Here is a 25,747-nt window from a genome sequence, read left to right as displayed (position 1 = left end):
GTATTTGCTTGGCTGTGGGCGTAACTGCTTCTGTCGCTCAATTTTAATTGGACGCTCAAATAATAAGATAAGGTGGGGTATACGGCACAAGAATTAACGTTCTCATTTGCCAAGAACGTTGCATTTGCCCTACCTATTCCGGGATGTTGCTCATTATGTCTTTTTTCTTATATATATATATATATATATATATATATATATATATATATATATATATATATATATATATATATATATATATATATTAATTTAATGCCTGAGGTTGATAATATATCAGCTAGTTGAGGCTATAAAGTGTAAGAGCCACAGTAAATGCCTATCTACAGATGATTTAAACAAGTAGTTGCAAATAGTAGTGTAGTAGTGTAACAAATAAAACGCTTCCCTGTCTGGTTTACCAAGGGCCCTTAGAATAGATTAGAAACCGAGACAAAGATTTAGAGCAGAGCAGATGCTGCTAAACAAGGATTTTCATTGAAGCAAGATAAACCTGAAATACACCTGCTCTTTGTTTGGGGCCCATTCCAAAAATTCTAAGCACACATAAACACTCAAGAACCTGTTAGAGTCGTATGTAACTCACTCAAACAAACAATGACTTGAGTGTCTTAAAACAGTAATCTGTAACAGAAAAAAATACAAACAGACACATTTTTATTTTTCAACACAGAAAATAATTACACACTGAGGTAAATTGAATAATCCAGCTTCAGAAAGATCTCTGTCCTGCAGTGGCACAGAATGACCAAGTATGTCCAATATTTCACATAATGTTTGCAGAAGCTGTGTATAAAAAAAAAAAGGTTTCATGAAGAGGTAAATCCATGTTGTCATCTTCTGTGGTCCATTACAGACCCACTCTCCTATTTAGCACAGTAGCAAATTCAGCACTTTAACAAATATTTGACCTATTTTTCTGACAATAAAATAAAAATATACACCCCTGCAGGTAAACACTCTGGTGTTTCTTTATTTTTAATGTTTTAATCTTTTTTAAACATATGACAGAGAGCATCAACTCCATGTTATCCCTGTTTTTTTTTAGTTTTTTTTTTTGTCCTTTTTTTTTCAAGCGCTACAGTTTTCTGCTGATGAGGACTTAGCCTTGGCACATATTCAGAGGATTATGAGGAAAAGGATGTTTGTAGTCTGGAGGGTCAAAGTGTAGTTTCTCTGCATACACTGATGAGGCTTTGAGGCTGATGATCCGGGGGAGCAGGGGCATCTGTCTGACTGGATCCTCTGGGTGGATGGCGCAAGGATGAGGACGGGGAACTCAAAGCCCCACAGCTCTGTAAATGCAGGTCTTCGTAAGCATGCTTCTTCCGGCTGCCCATGATCTTCTGTGACTGTGTCATCAACTATGTGAAGAATATGAGGAAAAACAAACACCCCCAATGTAATTCAGTTCAGTGATTTTTCACTTTCAACTAAGCATTAGTAAAACTGTGTAAATGTATTTATTTCAGATCATAGGGTGAATACTGTTTTCTACACAAACATATACCAAAATTCACCTGATCAATGATACTGGCACTGAAAATGGCCTCCTCCATGTGTTTCTCATCAGATTTAATAACACATTTAATGCTGTTGACCACCTGCTGGACCTCCGGAGGTAGACTGCAGCTCGAGTGCTCCAGGAACTTTGCCACCAGCACTTTGGTGTCTTTGTAAGTTTTGAGGTCTGCGAGAGACTGCGGCCTTTCTGTAGACATTGAGTGAGGGATGTGAGGTTTGAGTTGGATGTCCTCCTTTCCACAGTCCTTCTGCTTCTTGCCCCCTTGGCTGCTTTGTTTGGCAGAAGGGTGTTGGGTGCTCTCAGAGAGCTCCATACATGCTGTTAAAAGCAATGCATTAGTGTGTTTATTCTAATAACCATAAGTTTACTTGAGATGAATAACTGTGAAATGGAAAACAGAAAAGAGGTGCAACCTTGATCACAGGGAGTCTGTGGGGAGTCCTCTGGTGGATGGTTAGAAGCAGGAGCACAACGGTCACCTGCAAGTCAAGTCACATGCTCAGTTCTCCAGATTGCTTATGGGTTATTAAGGATTTAATATGAGGCTGCTTTGCAAAGATCATATTTTTCCTTTACCTACTACAAAGCAATGATTATATAAACTGTATGAACAAGTTACATGATATATGTGGTTCTCATAATGAGCTTAATCTGGTTTATTGTATTTTTAAACAAAATTTCCCACTTGTAGTTTTGAGTTTAAGTTATGAAACCATGCACTGAAGAAGCTTCAGTCCTACTTTTGTGGCATTAAGCCTGCATTGCAAAAGGTGTACCGTGTGAAATTATATAGTGTTAGAAATTAATGGCCAGTCCAACCAATAATAAACTGAATAGCACTTGCCTCATTAAATATTTATGCACTTATTCAGTCACAGAAACTTTTGAGAGTTGCATTTTGTTTCAGCATTTGGGGGAAAAATCAAAATGTCAAACAGTGACAGAACAAATCAATTAAATCATTATGGTGCCATTATGTGCCATTATGGTCCAAAAAGTCTACATATTACAAATACAGTCAGGAATACACTGAGTAAAAACAGTAATATTGTGAAATATTGTACTTAAAAATAATAACTAACTAATACTTTTATTTATGTGATGGCAAAGCTGATCCTTTAATGAATAAATCAGAAAAGTTCAAAAGATCAGCATTTATTTGAAATCATTTACTAAACTTGGGGTTTACAAATATACAGTGTGAAACAGAAAAAGCTAAGCTAGGATTCTGTTAACCTAGGGTTTAGAATGAATGAAGTAAAAAAAAATATATATATAGAGCCACTGAGAGAAAAAAGACTCACGTACTTCTAGATATGGAAGTACAGGATATGGGTTCACTAGTGGAACGCACAATCCTCGCCAGCTTCCGATACCCTTTGGTGGCACGGAGTGTGCGGGGCCGCTCACGTTGACTGGGGTTGCTGAGGGCAGAGGTAGCATGGGGCTGAGAGGAAGAGGAGGATGGGGACCAGACACTGAAGCATAGCCGGGTTCCCCGCAGTTGAGCGGTGGGTGACGGAGAGGTGCAGGCGGAGGGGGTCAGAGCAGAAGCTGTGGCGGCAGTGGAAGTCACTGCTGAGTTGGAAGCACACTGGGATGGTGTGCTTGGAGGGAAAAGAAGGATAAGCTTCTTATTGGTTCGTTCTCTGTGTTGCGTGCGAGATGTGGGTTTAACTCCTGTAATCTCCTCCTTCTCAGGCACGTTAACAGCATCGGGGGACAGCTGAGGAGAGTGGGGCTTGGGATCCTGCGTGACAGAGGACTCGCTGTGGTCCAGTCGAGCAAGGGTCTGCCGCCTCAGAGAGGAGTGGGTGCTGTGATCCAGACTTGTGCAGCTACCATCAGTAGGTACGATGCGTAAAGTGCCATATGGAGAGGAATCAGAGCCTTGTACTTCTAGAGAACACAGGTCTTCAGAGGAACAGCTGTGATCAGGGATGTCTGCAGTCTCAGACACCATAAGGGAAGCACTATCAACAGAGGCTATGGAACAAAGACCATATTATTGTCATATACCTATAATGACCGTTTTGTCTGTAGATGTATGAAATAATGTATAAAGAACAACAATCTATGTATGCAACAACACTACCATTCAAAAGTTTGAGGTCTGTCAGATTTTTAGTGTTTTGAAAGAAGCCTCTTACAGTATGCTCTCAAAAGATGTATTTAATGTTTCAAAAACACAGTAATATTATGGAATAGTTTAAATATGAATCAATATGTTAGGCTAGTTAATCTCACTTGTGTTGCAGTTTGTGCATTTACAAAATTGTAAATTTTCCTATTCAGTCACATTACCCAATACCAAAATCTATTACTAAATACTAACATATATTTCCATAGCAAAACCTGGGTCCTGAAGCTTTTATTCCATCAAACATTACAGATTCATTATGCTAGTGTTGAAGGAATAGAAGATTTGAACAAAAATGTCTTTCAATCTATATGCACTACAGAACGGAAAAACCTCTGACTTTGTATTTGTTAACAAATATGATTTGCATCCTCCTCACCCTGAGTGCTAAGGCCAGCTGTGGTGTTTCTTTCACACAGACTGGACTCTGTGACCTGTTGCTCAAGACTGGTGGTAATCTGGATGAGAGAGAGAGAGAAAAAACATTTGAATTAAATTTCTAACAAGCTCCCACCCCCCTTTCTTAGTTTTACTTAAATTAACCATTTCTGAAACATAACTTGTTGTATTGCCATGTATACATGTTTTATATTTTCAACTTCTCTTATTGTGTTACTATCAGAAATAACCTTCATTATATATTTTTTTCATTATATATTTTTATGTTGTCTTTGTTAATGTTTTTCATATGTAAAAGAGATGCAAGTACAATATTGTTGTACTGCACTGTTATATATTGTTACATCTCAATAAACAGTTTAGAAATGCTTTTGAGTGTAACCTTCTGGAGAGGATGGTGATTGAAAACGGTCTTACACCCGAGGATGATAACAAACAAATGCAAAAGGCGGAGAATCAGACATCAGAACATCTGGCACTGAGGAGTCTGCTGCAGCCTGACATCTGGCACCACAGCGGTGCTTTAAAACGACTGTGCCATCTTGTGACCTGCAGGGGGCTCTCTAAGATCACATTTGCACTTTAAACTTCTGCATTGTTGTGACTGCACACTGTGCGGTTTCCATAAAAAAAAAAAAAAAATCCCTCATAACATGATTGATCCAAAACACATAAACGACTATACAGAGAATTTATCCTGTATACAGAGAACTTATTTCACAGCACAGATCGATTTTATAAAATGTGGGAAATAAGCTGCAGGCTACAGTCTATAAATAGCTATAAATAAAGCTGACTATATCAATTTAAAAATATTTCTTCCTGTCTCTTTCTAGTATTGCTGCTTCCAAATCTTCTCAGGCTTGTGCTTCAGGTAAGAAACGGCTCTACTGATTGAAATGCCCCTGCTTTGTTAGCAGATGGTTATCAGTAGCTTCACATGAGAAAGGTCTAAAATCAAGGAAACCTCTTGGGATTTTATCCTTTTTTAATCACAGACTCCTTTAGGTAGCAAACAAATCTTCAAAATAACACGTCATCACGAGCCCAGTCGCTGGAATTGAAAGGTTTTGGTGGTTCTTTGTGCATCTTTTTGCAAAGAGGAGAGCTCTTGTTCCCTTTCATCAGGTGAAGAAGTGAAATTTGATGGGAAATCATTGTTCAAAAACAGGCCCTGCTCTCACTGTAAGAAAGTCAATTTCTTTTAAATGGAATGAAATTCCTGCCTATATTGCTGATGTGTTCCAGAGAAAATTATAATCCATTATACGAAGGCACTTGCATTAATTCCTTTCAGCCCCTCAAGTGCATCGAAGGACCTTTTGACTGTCGAGCTTTACACAGACAAATGAGTGTAACTGAAGAGAAGGAACATTGCTGAATTGGTGGTATGCTAACACATAGAGTCTGCATTCCTTTAAGACTAAAATTCCCCCAAACTACTCGTACAATCTACAATAAACCAGGAACTAACAAAACAGATAAAGGAACAATGATGTGATGCTCATCTATTCATTTATTCAAAATTGTGCAAAACAATGACTTAAATACACCTTGTTTATGATGCGCATGTTTACATTTCTGATTTAAAATTAATTGTGGTGAGAACAAAATTAAATACTTCTCTATCTCTGGAGCTGTGGTGTGCCTACTTTGATGTTTTGTTCTTATTTTTGTGTGATAGAGCAGCCATATTGAGCTTTTATGGCCTAATTGATGTGCACTCTTGGACTGTTTTTTTATTTTATTTAAAATGAATGAAAAATAATTTTTGGAGGGGGGTGGGGTGATTGGGGTGTTAATTGAGACCATTCCCCAGATGACTCCCCAAAATGACTTTAAAGATGCTCACTTTGAAAAAAATCACCTGATATTGTTTTAAATTAAATAGTCATGCAACATCATGCAATAATACAGTAGTATGTAGAAAAGGTGTCAGCTCTTACCTGGCTGGCAGGTGTCTGTCCCACGACAGATTCATAGGGTGGTGGCAGCTCAGATGGATATAAAGCTCCAGGGCTGTTTATAGGCACCCCATAAATAGCACTGAAGGGAGAGTGTGGAAAGTCCAGATGCAACCCTCTAATGGAAAGAGATGATAGTAAAACATGATTACAACACTGAATCAATGCTTCAACAAATTTGGCTGTATTATATTGGTGGGGATGATAGCTGCAAAAAAATATGTGAGGCCATTTAGGAACTGTGGAAAATGAAACCATTTCCTCTTTATCTCAGCCAGTTATACAGCCCATTCTTTTAATTAACCAGACTCCCTCTGTCATAGAGGAATCTATGTTTTTTCATATGTTTCTTTGTGTATTACCACATCCTGACATTGATTGTGCTTTGAAGCAGCCAGTGTATGTTGGACTGCTCTTGCTCTCTATGTATTTACTGCTTTGTTGACACATTAGTGTGGCCGCGGGCTAAACAGCCTCATAAGCACGTTTTTTATGATGGGATGGTGGGCAGAGTGTCTCACAGTGCAAGACAGAGAAATCAATGGTGGATTTACACCAGGCCATGGACACTGGTGCTCCATAATGAGGATTGTCAGAGCAGTTTACATTAAGACCTGCACTTAAACAACATGGCGGTGGATAGGCCTGAATTCCCATAAAAAAAGAAAAAAAAGAATGGATGTTTTGCATAATCATTCCTCAGGGCAAATTCATAAATCTCTGCGAATCAATTTATCTACAAGTGCACCTTTTTCTCAGAGCACAGCAATCTGGGATCAAACTGTTTCTCAGATATAGTGCAAATATTAGGTCATTTCATGTCAGCTGGGATGTGAGCTGTGTGTCTATGTGCGGGTTTACCTCTGGCCCTCCATCACAGGTGTGCAGGTGTACTCTGGGGGGTAGTAGGGAGGAGGGGGGATGGGTGGGATGAACTCGTCGAAATCCAGCGTCTGGTGTAAGATGGTACCATGAGGGGTCATACAGTCCGCGCTCAAGGCACGTGCTCTGTGTGGCATGAACTGATAAAAAGATTTTTAAAAAGTGAGCTTTAAAAAAAAATAAAATAGAAAACACACAACCGTTCAAAAGTTAAGGGTCGGTAAAACTTAAATTTTTTATATTTACTTTTTTTTTCTTTTTTCAAAAGAAGGTTCACCAAGATGCATTCTATTTTATCAAAACTATAGTAAACACAGTAATATTATGAAATATTATTACAATTAAAAATAAAAATTTTATAGCTTAATATATTTTAAAATGTAATTTATTCCTGGGATGCAAAGCTGATTTTCAGCAGCTATTACTCCAGTCTTCACTGTCACATGATCTTTTAGAAATAATTCTAATTTGCTGATTTGAATGGTATTGTATTTGATTACCCTCTAATGATGAACCCATTCACCATATAATTCTGTTCTTTGAAGTCACAGTTACATAATTTTCATTGTGTTTAAATAAGGCAATCTATGCAAATCATTGTGTCCAAAACCAGAAGACTAAAAGTAGGATGTCAGCTGGGTAATAATGTTTTGTAGGTCTGGATCCTTTGCAAGGATATGAGTAAAGTGAAGATAGTTGGGGCCCTTTCTCACCCTGCTGAGACCCTTTGGCTAAAGAGTTTCATTTTATGCAATTTAACCCTCTAATGCATGAATTATTAAAGGGAAAGGAGGATTTTACTTCAAAGCAAAGGATATAATCATTCCAAATCTTCCTTGTCCTTTTTTGATGCATTGAGAGAGTTACATAATGGTCATTATCACTTTCATCAGCCATGTAGAATTTAGGTTATCAGAAAGAGAAAAACATATGATATTAAGAAAAAAGTCATATAGAATGATGAGGAAGGCTCAAAGGTTAGGGATAGTTTACCTGCAAATGAAAGTTCTGTCATCATTTTCTCTCCCTAATGTCATTCCAAAGACATTTTGAAGAATGTGATCACTCACTTCCATTGTATAGACAAAAATGGCTTTTCTCAATATACCCTTATGTTCCACAAAATAAAAAAAAAATTATACAGTTTGGGACGACATGAGTGTGAGTAAATGATGACAGCATTTTCTGGGTGAACTATTCCTTTAAAACTGCTTTTAACGTTCTGTCCATGAATCAGTCGGTGAAAAGTTCAGGTTGGAAGAGTAACTCAGTTTTTGCCATTATTGTGAGTTCAAGGGTAGGTTTAGAGCGTTTTTATGATGACAATGAACTTTCCTGTTGATGTCATTTTAGACTATGTGAAAACACATCACTCAGAAGACATTGAAATCATCCTTGAATAGATCAATCTGATCCTTAAGCTTCATTAAGAGAGGCAGTGACAGTAAATGACAGATCAGTACAGCTAGCACATAAAGGCATTACATCACAAAGCCAAAATCCTGATTCAAAATAACAACATAACACAGAGATAAGATATAAATGATCAGGCTGTGGTGAAATCACTTGATACAGTTGCAAAGGGAAAAGCTCCATGCAGTGCTTCACCTCATCCCTGCCTTCGGGCCTCTGTTGTCTTTGTGCATGGTCTGTGCAGCTGGTAACAGTGCTGATTTCTCGCTTTACCTCTCTGTGCCCCGAGTTGAAACTAATCCCACAACTGCTCCAGCAATTCACATGCTAATATAACTCATCTCAATTCATCTCCCTGTGCCCATGCCTCTGCTGCAGCCATCCATAATGTTGTGCAATTTACTGCAGCGCCCATAAACCGCACAAAGCCCACTCTTAAAGAATATTAAAACTTTATGTTCCACAAGTTTATTTTCTCTCACATAAAACAGGCTGGCTGAAAAAGACAGATCCACCAAAAGGGAGTGATGACAGATCCACGGTTCTCTCCCACTGAGTATTGTAATGTCTGTGGTCTGATCCTCATGTAATCTCACGCTAAAGAAAGGAATAGTATTTCTGAAATATATGCTTGTTGTACAGTCAAATGAGATGAGGACTCTTGTCATAGCATCACTGGCTCAGAGAAAGCTGTTTTATTCTGCATAAAAGAAAAGGTGAAGTCTTTGGATGCAAATTAATCTTGGGTGACAAATGTGCCTGCAAATAGGTTTTTATTATGCCAGTGATAACGTTAGATTTTGTGTGATGTCATTTCCAGGCTGATACAGTAGGTATCAGAACAATGAAAAATTTAATTGACTTTACTTAACCCATAACGTAAGGAAGTCTGTAAGTATACTTAAAGGCCACACAAAAATATAAATCAATTTTATCATCATTTACTCACCCTAGTGTTGTTCCAATCCTGTATGACTTTTTTTTCTCGATGGAATATAAAAGAAGATATTCTGAAGAATGTTGGAAACCAAACAGTTTTGTTTTCATGACTTCCATTATATTGACAAACAGTACAGTGGAAGTCAATGGGAACTGAAACTGTCTGGCTGACAACATTATTCAAAATATCTTGATTTGTGTTCCGCAATAAAAAGAAATTCATACAAGTTTGGAATGACAAGAGGGTTAGAAAACAAAACAGAATTTTCATTTTTGGTTGAGCTATTTCTTTAACTATAGTGAAAATATATCTTCATATTACTTTGAACTGAGGTCTCTGTAACTCAGATACTTCAGATATGCCTGACAAATATTTTCCAGTTTAGCTTATTTACTGTCATATTACAAAAGCAATGGTTTTCCTTACTATAATTAAAGTCAACTTATTTTACAAATACTACATGACTCTCATTGAAGAGAAAGAAACAAAAGAATAGGAAGATCCAAAAATTAACATTCATTTCTAAACTGATTATCTGAAGTAAATCAGGTTTCTCTTGGGAAAGGGTATGAAAATCCATTCGCAATTCATGTCTGAAGACTAAGTCAAAGGATATATTTAATGGTTTGTTCATATTCCTCTGAATTGTGCTTAATGAAAACCATTATTTAGGCCAATATAAGATGCACTTAGTGAAATCTGATTAAATTGCCTTTTCTCTTGATGGTTGTAAGTATATACTATAGACTATTTCTCTGGCATTTCGCTAATTATATTATTACATTTTCACATATCTTGTTCGTCTGATCTTTTCTCTATGATGTAATGTGCATTAACACACTCAGAAAGACGCACACACATTGTGGTATGGATCACACTTACCATCTGTAGTAAATCAGTAGAAACCATTTGCATACAGCACACGGCCGTGGCCAGAGCACACACAATGGTGGAGATAACATTCATTGCACACACGCTGAAAAGCAGCTCCTGGGAGATAGAGAGACAGGGATAAGAAGAGAGAGGACAAGAAGGTGTGAATCAAAGAGAAAGAGACACAGAGGGACAGAAGGAGAGTGAGAGAAAGACAGGAAATAAACACGAGTGGTATTTGTTTCTTTGCAAAAACCTCAGCCTGGCACGAACATTTATTGTTCTGTTTGTCAAAGTGAGAAAGCCATGTAAAAACGGCAGTCAGGAAAGAACAAATGTGTGGAAGAGGGAGAGTGGCTATGACATAATGGATAAGATGGATAATGGTGTCACAAAAGTGGGACTTTTGCATGGCATTATCATTCTGCAAAAGATAACCACAAAAACTGAACTAAGAGGTGGAATGAGGAAAGACTTTGTGCAGCCTTAAAAATCCATTCCCATTCAATGACTGATTTAATTCCCACATTCTGATTCAGTTTGACTTGATCCTGATTCATTTGATCTGATTTGATTCTGTACATTTCAGTTACAATGTCTATTGTTACTTTTCTTTTGATGTACATTTTTACAGGAACTTTCTAACTTAGTACAAAAATATTTATTTAAAAAAATGACAAACTAAATTAAATTTCAAGTGTAAAAATGTTCTATTAAAATGTATGAAAATGTAATAAAATTACACATAACCTTATGAACACTTTGCTTATAAACTAAATATAACATTCCAACTCTTCCACCCATATATAATATATAAGAGCAAAAAATGAGGAATTTGTACATGAATCAGACTACACTGCTTGTGATTTGGTACTGTGTGCAGTCCACAAGGAACTATTACAAGGTGTATTGCAAGAAAACACAGGTACAGAGTAAAAGTAAATCAGTCTTGGGATTTTAAGAATATCAATCCTTAACATATATGTGACAAAAAAAGGTCTTAAGTGTAAAAATTTCGAAATTTAGATTTATACATCGTCAGAAAGCTGAATAAATAAGCTTTCCATTGATGTATGGTTTATTAGGATTGGCCGAGATACAATTACTTGAAAATCTGGAATCTGAGGGTGCAAAAAAATCTAAATACTGAGAAAATCGCCTTTGAATTTGTCCAAATGAATTCTTAACAGTGCATATTACTAATTAAAAATTAACTTTTTATATATTTACGGATACAATATCTTCATGGAACATGATCTTTACTTAATATCCTAATGATTTTTGGCATAAAAGAAAAATCTATAATTTTGACACATACAATGTTTTTTTGGCTATTGCTAAGAATATACCCCAGCGACTTAAGACTGGTTTTGTGGTCCAGGGTCACATATCATATAGCATAACACATTAAAGGGATAGTTCACCCAAAAATGAAAATTCTGTCATTAGCTACTCACCCTCATGTTGTTCCAAACCCATAAGACCTTCGTTCATCTTCGGGACACAAATTAAGATAATTTTGATGAAATCTGAGAGCTCCCTGACCCTTCATAGACATCAAGGGTACTACCACGATCAAGGCACAGAAATATAGTAAGGACATTGTTAAAATGGTCCATGTGACATCAAATGGTCCATGTGACAATTTTATGATGCTACGTGAATACTTTTTGTGCGCAAAGAAAACAAAAATAACGGCATTATTCAACAAGTCTTCTCTCATGAGTTACCGTCTTCCACCATTATTGAGAGTATCATGATGCATACATGTGCTTTCCTGCACATAAACATTCAAGTATTGCTGGACATAAAACACGCATGCGCTGCGCCTTGTTTAAGTGCAAAGGGAAACACATGCATGCATCACGCATTCTGAAGATGAATGAAGGTCTAAACGATTTGGAATGACATGAGGGTGAGTGACAGATTTTCATTTTTGAGTGAACTATCCCTTTAACCTAAGCAGAAGCAGTTGAGGAAAGCAATGACACTAACATAATACAACATGTAGCCACTATGGATAGTGACTCATTAGGAGAAAGAGATCATTGAAACAAGGAATTCACTGGCAATGTTTGAAATTCTACCAGACTGAGTACATTCAGTTTATACGACAGCCCATCACACACACCTGTTATCAGAGCTCTGTCTGATCTCTCGTTGTGACAAGATGGGATGTATGTGACCCAGTGATGTCCTCAAGGAAAAAGTTGAATTCCTAAACATGCACAAGCCCTTAGGTGAAAGGAGCCCATCCTAAGAGGACTGGACAGGCCTAACCACTTCTACATGACTGTACAGTCATCTAACCCTCCCGAAAAGGCCAAGACCCCCTCTTTGGGGGTGAAGGATGTGTTTATACAAATGCACACAAAAATCTCTGGAAAGAAGTTACTGTAATGCATTTTTGTAGTTTTATAATCTAATTTAAATCTTTTTTTATATAATTATTAAAATTCACAGTGTTTTTATCTCACTATATTCTATACAGACATTAAACTCACACTGGGTAAAATATGATTTTTGTTGTTGTGCTGTAGATTCAGTGGCAGTGGCAAAAAGCGGTAAACAAACAGATCAAGGCAATACCTATGAATCTAGACAACAAGCTAATGTTATGACTGGACTAACTCTAGTAGGACGCAGAACTAGCCCGTGTGGTTGTGTTCCAGCAAATCTAACAGAGGTACTAGGTCAGCTCCACCGAGAAACACCTGCTCTTCTCATTTTGAGCCAGCAGTGCTAACACTTGTCTCCCTGACGACAAGCAGAACAAAAAAGAGCGATGAAAGCGCATGCCTGCACCACACCAACTTCATTTTGATAATACATTCCTCCAGTTCTTAAAGCTGATGGGACATGGAACCATTTTTTGCATTCTCGTAATATTGATGAGGGTCTAAACCAGTTACCTGAGTGGTTGCTGTACTGCAAACCGACATGATAGTGACACTGACAAACACCTTAAGGTATTATACCTCAAATGAGCCCTGAAGGAAACAAGTGTGTCATTATGAAACTCACCAGTGGGATATAATAGCCCATACAGTGAGGGAGCCACATGATGTGATATGCCAATGAGTCATAACATTAATTCTACTGATGGTCTTTATAGGCATCTCAGTTGACCTAACTGGCCATGAGAAGACAGGAAACCTTCAGACATCAATAAGAGCATTAAAATGTATAAATCTTATTGATGCTTCACAACTCTATCTGAGTAAGCACTATAGATATCATATAGATCATCAAAAGTCAAATAATACGGGTTTGCCATTTTCTCTGTGTGTGATATTTTTATAATTTGACAATGTTAAAGGCTGGATGAGGAAATCAATTTATATCCTCCAGTGTTGCTATTGTTAATTAAAACTTATGGTTTTAGTAATTAAAATAAAGAAGAAAAACTAACTTAAATGAAAATTAGGAATGTTGCATTGGCAACTGAAAGAAATATGTTTAAGCTGAAGTAGTAAAATAACTAAAATTAAAAGTAAAACAAAAAGAGCTTCATAGAAATATATATATAAAAACTAATAAAAATGACAAAAGCACAACAAAATTATTAAAACTTAAGCTAAATTGAAAGATTATAATAGTATATAATTCTACTGAAATAACACAGATATAATCTCTTTTTACTTTCAATTCATGCAGGAAATTGTGTGTAACCAACTATTTTCACTCTCAGCAAGGTAAAGCTAGTTTCACTGTAATTTACACTGTAGAATTAATCAGCACACTTAAAGAAATACAAATGATCTGAACTGAGACATTAAGTTTATGAAGGCACAAAAACACAAAGACTTACATATACACCATCTGTATAGAAAAAGATGTTTTTCTAAATAAGAAATGATGAAAACATGTAAAGAAGCATTTATAAGCAAGTATTTACAAGCAAGTGTTTTTCTTGATTTCATAAAGAGTGGTAATTGCTTTGTATACGCAAATTTGTGGAAGCCTCATATTACCACAAACCGTTTCAAAAGCTGCCAAATGCGCCGGGATCATGGCTAGCATGAGTGAATTGCTTAGACACTGGAAAGGGAACCAGCGGCGAGCGCTAATTGAAGATGCATAACTAATGATGACTGAGTCTCATCTGCATATTAGAGAGAGACCTACAGTGCAACACGAAGAGATGTGTCCAATAAGGCAGACGTTTGCGGGAAAAGCATGTAATTCTTGCTCTGCTAAATGGTTCAAATACTCTCTGAAAGTCAAACGAAAAAGTGTTTGAAAATGGAGAAATCCCTGGAGGAACCCAGCAAATGTGCAAGGGAGTAGAGCCAAAAAATACTTCTCCAGGCTATGAGTATGATATTTTACAAATGCATTTCTTAAAAATATAATGCAAAAATTCTTAGTTGCTCAAAAAAAACAGTACCAAGGTACAATCCCAAAACCATTAAAAGGTCTCTGTATATACTATAAGAATACCACAATCCCAGAAAAAACTAAATACAAAAACATAATCAAAAACTGTAGGATCGCAATGCGAGCTATGTTAATTTACTAAATGAACACTACATATTCATAGCACTGAAGGCACTTCATCCAAGGTGACTTACAGTGCTGTTTCTGCAGGGACAGTATCATTGGAGTGACTTGGGGTTAAGTGCTTGCCCATAGGTATAATGGTGCCAGAGAAGATTGAGGTCTTAAGATCTCTTTTAGTTTTATATCATCCCTACCTCGGTCTGAACCTGCAGATTTTTACTATAAACACAGATTACTACCAAATCTCCTCTTTTACTCTACAGTGCAATCCATTCCGTTTCTGCTCTCTGTTATTTAGAGTGTGTATACAGTCCTTAATTATACACAGTGTACACTACCATTCAAACACTTGGGGTCAGTCAGAAAATACTTTTATTGTATTAAACTGATCAATTGTGACAGTATATATATATAATTTTACAAAAGATTTCCATTTCAAATAAACACTGTTCTTTGGGACTTTCTATTTATAAAGTACTTTTTTTTTTATTATGTAGCATGGTTTCAACAAAAATATTGATCAGCAGAATTTTCAACATTGATAATAATAAGAAATGTCTCTTATTATTATTAAAGTTTTAATAATATTTCACCAAATTATTGTTGTTACCATATTTTTTCAGCAAATAAATGCAGCCCTGATGAGAATAATGATAATAATAATAATAATAATAATAATTAAAAAAAAAACACACTTACCCCAACCTTTTGAATGGTAATGTACAGTACAGTCCCTAAGAAGGCCCCTTAATTATCAAGATGTTGTCTATATACAGTAAACTTCTCCTTTTAAGGAATATAACTGAGGGGTACTAGACTGTTTTCTCAAGTACACTACCATTTGATTTATTCTTAAATACTTTTTATTGATAATGAGAGTCTTTAATCTGATTTATTAAATAAGATTAGATATTTACACAACAACATATGCATGCTTTCAAATCTAATGAAAATGCTAAAACATTGTGTATCATCAAAATGATGAAATAATCATCATTTACATGTCTAATGTATTTAATTGTCCTCATTTACTTGTCTAATCAAATATTCATTAACTGAGGCAAAATAGAAAAAAAGTCTAATTAGAATGTTAAAAAAAAATCTTAATACTGGAATATCAAATTGATAGAAGAGGCTATTAAAGAATGTACAGAAAATTAGCTGGCTATTTTGAAATCAATTCCAAACATTATATCTCATCTCATTTTCTTTGTTAAAAGATACAGATACCAGGATTTAACAAACACACACAATGATACCTTCAGGCGGAGACGTATGGTGTTGCAGTCCCGCAGCGGGTTAAGTTTAAGCGTATCTCCCAGATTATTACAGGTGGATCTCAGGTGCTCGAGCTCACAGCACACACACACACCATCACTGTCAAATTTGATCTGCAGAAGGACAGAAACAAACTGATTTCAGTTTCATGCAAGTCAAATGTTTATTTCTGCATAAAATGGACAATAAATTGTGTGAATGCTCAAGGAAAAATCAAACACATAGACAGGGCAGGCCAGGGACAATTGTAACATACTAAATCCCTTCCATCACAAGAATGATACAGTGATGACACTTGTTCAGCAGACGTGAAATAGTGTTCCCTGTCTGCCTGAGAGAAACAGGATCATATTACCCCTTCAGAAATTGTCAACAAAAACTAATTTTGTGGCATGTCCAAATTCTTCGGCTGTCTTTGATGCCACTGAATTTAAACATGATGGTTAAAAGTTATCATAGATGACAGACAGCTGGCAGCTAGCAGACAGGGTCATATTTATAAAATACACAAATTAAATTCAAATCTTTTTCGATGTGAACACTTTTAACAATTTTTTTCCAAACAACTATTTTTACACAAAGTAGCTGCATATTGTGATAGCTTAATGTATTAAAAAAGAAAGAGAAATTACTCAAGTCTTCCACATTAATAAGTTTCGTATATTCTTAAACCTAACAGCATTATCCCAGTCAAACTAATGTTTGTTAAGAAAGGACTTAATTAATAAATCCCATACATGGTGGTCCAGCATTATAAATGCTTTTTGTGTTAGACTGAAACGAAGTCGCCATTTGACCTATATTGCACAAAAGCAATGTGTGAACTTCGCAAGCAGGGGTTAATTGAATCGGGGAAACAACTTCATTAATATTTCAGTCATGGCAGGATCATGTCTCTGAGGAGGCGAACGTTCAGTAGGCAGAGAGGAGAAATGCTTAATCCAACATGCTAATCCCTATATCAGGTGGAGAAGAGAGTGTTGGAGACAGAAGTCTGTCTTTAGCCTGGCCTGAACCTGTAGACAAAGAGAGGGATAATTCCGTGACCTGTTTTTGCACAACGGCACCAGGTGAGAAATGCCATTGGGTTCTCAATGTCATGTTTCCATGACGACAGGTGATTAAGACAGTGTTTTGTTTCTGTTTAATTATGGAGAATTACTGGAGGATTATGAAGGGCCTGTTTAAGAAGAGGACAATAGAAAGATCTCCATGTTATTAATTCTTATTATTTTTTTTAAATTAGTATCTTTTGAGACAAACTCCCCACTGTAGATTGAGTGAGACTTCAAATCTAATCACCACTGGCTTCCGCTTGCTTAAAGAGAAAAGAAAAGAGTCATAAAATCAATATATAAATAAATAAATAAAATAAATTGGATAAAAACTGGACCATTTCCCACTGATTCCACATACCACAAAATGTCACAACTAAAGCTTCTTTTCATTGCTAGAAGAAAAAGAGCGATCATTTATATTTGATTACATGAATGTATGATTTCATATCAACCACAGTGAGTTCTTCACAGTAGATAAAATGATTGAAATCACCTGAATATTTCATCTGTACGACATATTCAGTCTACTGAGCTCATGCCACATTGTGATGTGTGTGCTCACTCCTTTGTAAGATGAATCATTACAGCATTTCAGGTTCAGTTTCAAAGAGCCATCAACACTTTCACTGTGCATTCATTTCAAAAACATCTGATCATTATTTATAAAGCAAGGTTTCTTTTTATTTATTTATTTTATTATGAAAGTGTGTTCCAACTGACTGCCCACTACACAAGACAGTTTCTAATTACCTCTAAACTGAATAGACATTATTTAACTCACTGTTGAATCACTCAATTCAAAAATTTAATATAGCTTTGCCATTAAGCTGGATTTCCGTGTTTTAATAAATATAAACATAGACTGCTTTCAGAACAAATTTAAAGCCTCCATCCATAAACTGAAAACCAGTCATGCATTTAATTGTGTTTGAAACAAACAAATAAGAATTACCTGGTGATTAATGTACTGTGTGCAGAAATATGGATGTGGAATAATTAATAACTGTAAGATCTTCAGCTAAACTCCATCAAATGTTCCAGATACAGTGGATTTAGTCCTATGTTTATTTACAAAATCCTAAGAATGTAATGTTCATTTGCCACCAGTTCTAAAACTGTGACTCATCTGATCATTTAGTTATTTATTGCTTCCACACCAGGCAGATAAATGGTCTCAGAGCTGGAGAGGGGTGTCCAGTTCTGGGGGAAGCCGTGCTGAGCTGTTATGCTGCGCTGGGCCAGCACTGAACCCACTGTAGAGTTGATAAATCAACCCCAATAGAAAACACAACAAAGACTGACTGCTGTATTAATCTCTTTTATAAGCCTTCGTTCAAAGAGCACAATGGGCAGTACACAAACATACTGTGCCATTCATTGAGGATATCCTTCAGTATCAAAAACAACAATTTAGAGATATTATGATTTGCCATAAAAAAATGGCTTTTTAGATTTCATATTTTAGCTTTACAATTTACAGTCAATTTACAGCGTTCATATTGATAACTGTACCACAGTAAGAACACAGAATAAACTCAGTCCACGATACTGTACACTCAGTATGTATTCTCATATTCTAAAAACATTTTAAGAATTTGTTCCTCTCTTGCAAAGCCAAAAGTGACCTCATGACAGGGCCTCGTGGCTAATATATGTGATGCTCACCCACTCCCATTCACTCAGCTGCTGCACTTTCAATCACAGGAGGACAGAATCTCTCCCCAGACAATTGATGATTATGATTTTTTTTCCTAGAAAACCCCTGTGAGCTTCGGTAGCCGATCAGACAGCCATTTTATTGAGGACAAAGGTGGTGGGTGTTAATATTTATTTCTGCTCCAACAGAATATTACAGGACGTACAAAATGGGTCCCGACAGACATTCTCATTTTCTCGGCCTTAGCGACTGGTTGTTGAGCTAATTTACTGAGATCTTGACAAGGGCATCGTGTTAATGAATGATGCTCCTGGGAGCTATAATTGCCCAATGGATTGATTCTTTAGTGACATGCTAGTTTTGAGTGACTGATAAAACGACACAGGTTTAGGACTAAGCTATTTTCACTAAGCTATTTTGGACATAAGAATTTATTTGAGGTTTCCTTTACAACAAAGAAGTGATTTCAGACATGGCTCTCTCACCAGCTGACAGTCCTCCAGAGAGTTGACCAACTGGGCATTCTGACAGGAAAGGATGGCTCCTGCGAGGTTCAGCATCACACACACAGCAGACAACAGCATGAAGAAAGTTATCTGTGGAGAAAGGAATGGAATAGACTGTCAGTTTATGTTGGTATATTAAGCCTACTAATAAACAAAAAAACAGTAGGATGCAATTTTTCATCTCATTAAAAAGGCTTCGCACAAAGATTCCACATAAAGGGTTCCCACATATTTTGGCCAACAAAAGTCCATGAATTCAAATATTTTTTGGAAACTGTGATGTTTCAGTATTCTTTGATGAATAGAAAACACTAAAGTACAGCATATATTTTAAATAATTTATAATGGTCTTAATTGTCTTTTGTCTGAAAGAATTGTCCTTACTGTCACTTTTGAACAATTTAATGCATGCTTTCTAAAAAAAAAAAACTTATCTCCAAAATTTTGAACAGTTTTGTATACATGTATGCAAAATAATAAATTTTAAAATTCCCTTATTTTTTCAGGTTTTCCATGTACACGATATCTCTGCAAGATCTCTCTCTTTTACATGTTCACTATGTGATTTGTAAGACATTTTACAAAGTCTTGTTTTTTCAAACTTAACCATTGTGCAGAATGGAAATATCATTACCTGAGTCTGTTTAGATTATCAGACCAAAAATAAACCAATTGTGGTCTATGGGACTTGAAATAGGAGCGTGAAAGATCGAATGTGATTGATCCGAACTATTCATCCATGGGGAAAGCGAAAGGAACAGATGTGACTAATAATTAAAGCACTCAATAATCAATGACTTCAACCAAAACAATTAACGTTGATCTCACCATCTGAGCCCAGACTCATTACTGTGAGAGACGGCCCCTAACAGCTCACATGAATAAATGAATAAAACAAGCGCACTTCAGAGCATCGGGCTATTTTTCTCAGGGTGTTGATATACTACCTCTTCCACAATTCCTTGGTAGACCACGCTGATACATGGCCAGTGACATATGGTCAGCTAGAGAAACCAATCTTTGCGTAATTCCCCCAACCCACATCCTATCAATGTGGCCCCATGCAGCTTGATAGATCTCAAGCGTGGTCATTTTTTCTCTTTTTGCACCACTGGCAGAACCACAACTTCTGGTTCCTCTCCCCCAACTCGCTATTAAAAACAATTCTCTTTATTTCTCAGCTAACACTTCTGGGATTTCAGTCCTGAAGGATGAAATATGTTAAAAATTCCGGCTGCTTTAAATCAAAGTTTGTGCGTGAGAGAATGAAGTTAAAGCTGTCAGGTCTACCCTGGGTTACAGACTAGGACACTGAGCCATATATCAAAAGTAGCCTTACTTCCCCAACACAGTGGTTTACTAATGAGACCCTCCACCTGACGGGACATTAACCTTGCAATACCAGACATGTCAGCAAAGAGAGAGTGATTGGAGCTGAAAGTGAAAGTTGGACAGTCATTTCAAGTCTATCACACAGACACAGATTGACACTTACGATATGTGGGAGGGCTGGTGTGAGGGACGCTGGGAGATATGAATGTGATAAGTGTTTTTCAGGCTACCAGCAAACTGGAAGATTAAGAGACTGATGTACGAGGAGGTTCACAAGCATCCTAGGGCTGTGAAGGTCCTTGGCTCAGGCGCACAGGAAGCCTCACGCTTGATTTCCTCCATACTTAATAAAGTACGGACATTGTAGAGATGACAGTGGTGATCCATTGCAGCTGAATGACTGAACTAGGTTGCGTTCTGTCTTGTGGACCAAAGGACACGGAAAGTTTACGAGCTCAGAGAGGAAACGATGCAAATCTATCTCTCAAAGATGGTATGATAAAAATGCGATTTGAACAGAGCATCACATTTGTTGTTGCTTGCTGTGGGAAACAGACTTCTCTGATTTTCATAATTAATCACTGACAACAACATTCATGTCAGACTGTTTTTCTTGTGCAGGATGACAAATATGAAACCAAACCCGAGCTTCAGGCGGAGAGATGACATCTCTATCACTTTACAGAGAGAAAACACATTATAGCACAAATGATGGCTGAGGACCAGGTTAAAACGCAGGAAATAATGAGTCTGATTTTGTAAAGCAAAAACTGAAAAGATGTTATTCAGAACACGAGTGATAAGGGAAAGCTTAATGGGCCACTCTTCAGCTGTCCTTTCAATGCAAGCTGAGCGTAGCCAATAAAACACACAATTCCTGTTTTCTCTAATTTACTCTGCTGGTAGTACAGAGGAGGGAAAATGGTCCCTTTCAGCAAATGCTTTATAGTTTGCAGTGAGCAATATCAAAAGACAAATTCAGCTGGAGCACTTCAAATCTACAACTGCGACTCAAATTCAATCTTTAACTTTAATTGCAACATGCTGTCTTCACCGATTGCTTCACAGGCTCTCTGTAGGTTGTCTGGGCTTTTGTTTTAGCAGCAGCTTTCTACAACTGTATAAACATGAAATCTGAACCATTTTGCTTTCAATCATGAAGAACAATATTTTTTTATTTTTTATTTTTTTACAGCATTTTAACCTATATGTTAATGTTAACTTCCACACATGCTATAAATACTACAGTTCAAAAGTTTGGGCATGATTTTTAAAAATAAATTAGTACTTTTATTCAGCTATGATGGATTAAAATGATTAACAGTAACAGTGAAAATATTTATAAAGTGACAAAAGAATCAATGAATCCTGAAAACAATGCACCACATTGCCCACAAAATTATTAAGCAGTTTTCAGGACAAATTTAGCATGCACAGGAATAAATTACATTTCAAAATATTATAACAGAAAAGATATGTTTTAAATTGTAAAAATATTTCACAGTATTACTGTTTTTATTGTATTTTTGATCAAAAACAACAACAACAAAAAAATCTTACTGACCAAAAACATTTAAATGGTAGTATTTGAAACATTAAAAAAGTATAATAATAATACTGTACTTTAAAAATCATACTACACTTTTATTTTATATATAAAAAGAGTACAATATGATTCATATTTAAATCTATATTTTACAAATAATAAAATAAAACTGCATTACTATAAATGAACATAAAAAATGAACATAAACCTCAATTAATGCTATAAATACTGTTGTTCATTCTTAGTTTATAATGCGTAAAAAACAGAACCTTACAGACCTTAGCAAGAGACTGTAAGTCCTTCCCTCGCAGCCTCGTTTTCATCCATGTCAAATTCCTAAGGTCTATTCTAAACTGTTAGCATTAAAGCTATATAATAGGTGGTTGTGTCATTCAGCAATCTTAATAAGCATGATGTATGTTAGTTGTCTCTGTCTGGCTAAAATCTCCTTTAGGAGGGTTGACTCCTGAGAGCCCCGGCCCTGACGGACTAATTACTCTGCCTGGCTCCATGCTGCTGTTTTCTAATTAGCGTGTGGGATCACATATCACTGTTTAACAGGTTCTTATTAATTACAGCCCATCTGCCACCTGCATGCCAAGCAGTACGATGAGTCGCCTGGCACGTGCCACTCACCGGCGCCAGCGCTGGGCACGAACGATCATCAGCCATGAAACAATTCACACCTATTGTTAAGCAGTAATTGCTGACAGGTTCCCTATCGAGAAGAACTACTGGAAAGACCACAGTAAGAAAATGGGAGACATTCAATTTAAAAGAGAACAAACTGAAGATCCAGTGTGGGCTGACTAACTGCAGACATATTTATCAATGTTCTCTGACCACCTGGTGGAGATACAAACACATGGACGATTGTGCTCACAGTGACAATAGAACCACCTACCATCCAATCAACACCACCCGCCCCTCATATCAGCAGCTCACACGCAGCCTGGGAGCCAAAGAAATATGGTGTAAACAAGAGGAGGGGCATTAAAACAGAATATCACTGGCAGATTGTGATGAGATACAGCCGGTGCTTATTATAGTTTGCCATCGTCACCATTAATTCAGTGTTGTGTATCTAGGGACACTATTTTATTACGTAAATGGGACAAATACCAAGTTAAGAGAGCAAAGACACTGTATTATCACATATCACAAGCAACAACATCACTACGCCTTATTGACATAAGCAATGTTTTGCCACTGGCACTTCTCTGGATGACTTTTACTACATTACGTTTTTCTTAGAACAACATCTGAGATGTATCACTGTGAACTGCTGAGTTCCTATCTTCAAAAACATGTGCACTCCATATGTGGTGTGAAAATGTACTTCTTACTTACAGGTTGAAAACAGGTGTGAATCGTAATACAGCACCCAGCTTCTCTATTCAGGATCAGTTAAGATTATCCAACTCACTGTTCAGAAGCAGAGCAGTCAAGCATCAACCGCTCAATAAGCTCCCAATAGTTCAGCTTCCTTGAACATAGGTTGATGCAATCTCACAAATAAGACAAACTTACACTCAACCCATTTAACAGTGCGCTATTTCTCCTTAGGGGATATGGGACCTTTTATACTTATTAAACTTTTCAAACAGCAACATTTATCAGGGAAGCAATTTTAAATTCAAAACACTATTAGCTTTAGTCCATGTGTATAGATTTGGGTTTCAAGGCTAGAGAAATGTTCTTACTAAACCAATAGACTACTGAAAAATTCCTACCAAAATATCTAAGGATTAAATAGTGACTGAATGTAATATAAATATTACATGCAATTTACCTAAGTGCAAAATTAGTATATTGCATTTCCTTTTACAAAATAAATGAACAGTTAACTGTCTAAGGGCACTGTATGAGCTTAACATTGTGCATGTGCACCTTAGATAAAATCAAAATGCTTTAAAAACACATTAAAATGTTTTTATACTGTATAAAATGTATTTTCACCAAACTCCAGTGCATTGTTAGGATATTTTTATTTAGTGTATAAAAGGTAGTAGACAAATATATGTATTTAAAAAATCAGACATGAACAGCTGATCAGCAGTGGAGATGTTTGTTTGCTTATTTTACATAGATGAGTGGGTACTGTGTAATTGTGTTAGGCAAATTTGTGATGTGTAAATAAGGAAATTAGTAAAATGTTGTTTGAATTCTGAATTGAAGCCTGTGTTTTGCTAATGTGCTTTTTATTACTTCTTTTTGAGTCATGACATCAAAAAGGAAACTAAATCACAACCAAGAACAGAAAAACATTATTATTGTTTCTAATGGTTCAAGTTCAATTGACACAGTGACAACCAAGATTATACATATATACTGTATATATTTATATTATACACATGTGCACATATACATGGGATAGTTCATCAAAAATTATATTTAAAAAATCCTGTCATCATTGTTCCAAACCTACATCTTTCCACACAAAAGAACCCACTGGGTGGGTGAAAAAAATACTTTCTTTTGTGTTCTGGAGAGAGAAAGTTATAGTACTGTATGAGTGCATATGTTTATACTCCTGAATACTGAATAAAATGTCCCTACCAATGTTAAAACCCAACTGACACCTACACATCGTGACTACAAAACTAACATCACTTGCTAGTTAAGAAAAGACTTGAAGCAGGGACATTTAGCAAAAAGGAAACCCTTCATCATTGACTTCAAAGATGTCTAAACAAAGCCCCAAGAGACACATTCCTAAACAAAATCCACATGCTTCACCAAACTGTAAACACACTGGGTCCTTAGCTACCTCTCTGTCCCATGACTCAATTTATCAATGTCAAATACCTAAGAAAGAAAAAAATCTCACCCTAATCAATCTACAGACAGGGTGATGACTCACACTAAGCACATCTCTGCCTCTCTGTTTGATAGACAGAGATTTTCGGGCAGGTCTCAGACCCCGTCACTGCTCTCAGCTCAGACTAATGTCGGCTGCTAATTGCCCTACTGATGGAGGATTACCTTTCATCGTACCAATCATCTGTCTTTGTCCATCCGGCTCCTCATTACGCTCATTAGCTATGGTGGCTGAGGGAGCGTGTAGCATCAAGAGCACATCACTGAACACTGAAGAAAATGTGAACGTGTCCGTCACAGTCTGTGTACACCGGGTGTGTGAAGAAGATTGGAGGTGTTTCTGCTGTGTAAGATATCGGTGAAATTGATTTTTTAAGTTTATACTAAAAATATTGCAGGTATGTCATGAATATCAAGCGGTCAAGGTTAGCTAGTTAGCATGGGCCAAGTATAGCATCTGCTGAAAGATACTTGGCTTGCTTAGTTGGGCTTTAAAAATCACTTAATATCCAGTAATATTATGGATTTGACTGCACTGAAACTATTGAAAAAGAATAAAACTTGAGAACTGAATTGATGACACTATTGTCTTCCATAGAGCCGCTATATAATGGATCCAGATTTGTTCTATAATTGATTAATTTTGCAACATCGATGACTATTGAACTGTACTTGATAAACATTGAACTGACTTGAGCTGACAATGTCAATGTTGACTTTTGTATCCTGGCTTACAGCTGAATTGAATGAACTTTACACAGTTATTGAACCAAAAACAAAAAACAACAAAATGAAATGAAAAAAAACAATAAACAAATTAAAATTTAAAAGCTAAATTAAAGTGACGAAAGTGAAAGTGAAAAGTGAAAGTGACGTGACATTCAGCCAAGTATGGTGACCCATACTCAGAATTC

General features: G+C 36.4%; 1 protein-coding gene across 1 annotated transcript in view; it reads right to left on the bottom strand.

Moving 5' to 3' along the window:
- Positions 1-1,157: 1,157 nt before the first annotated feature.
- fam189a1 (family with sequence similarity 189 member A1) overlaps positions 1,158-25,747 on the bottom strand; it is a 95,856-nt gene continuing 71,266 nt past the window's right edge. The window contains exons 3-12 of the mRNA XM_042727655.1: positions 19,115-19,225; positions 15,896-16,027; positions 10,143-10,250; positions 6,887-7,047; positions 6,008-6,143; positions 4,042-4,120; positions 2,831-3,508; positions 1,936-2,001; positions 1,518-1,840; positions 1,158-1,361 (exon numbers count right to left, since the gene is read on the bottom strand). Of these exons, the coding sequence (XP_042583589.1) occupies positions 1,158-1,361; positions 1,518-1,840; positions 1,936-2,001; positions 2,831-3,508; positions 4,042-4,120; positions 6,008-6,143; positions 6,887-7,047; positions 10,143-10,250; positions 15,896-16,027; positions 19,115-19,225 (1,998 nt within the window). The remainder of the gene's footprint in view (positions 1,362-1,517; positions 1,841-1,935; positions 2,002-2,830; positions 3,509-4,041; positions 4,121-6,007; positions 6,144-6,886; positions 7,048-10,142; positions 10,251-15,895; positions 16,028-19,114; positions 19,226-25,747) is intronic.

This window comes from Cyprinus carpio, chromosome B7 (assembly GCF_018340385.1).
Source record: "Cyprinus carpio isolate SPL01 chromosome B7, ASM1834038v1, whole genome shotgun sequence".
NCBI lineage: Eukaryota > Metazoa > Chordata > Actinopteri > Cypriniformes > Cyprinidae > Cyprinus > Cyprinus carpio.
Note: the sequence above shows the minus strand (reverse complement) of the source record. Positions and strands in the feature narration are given on the sequence as shown.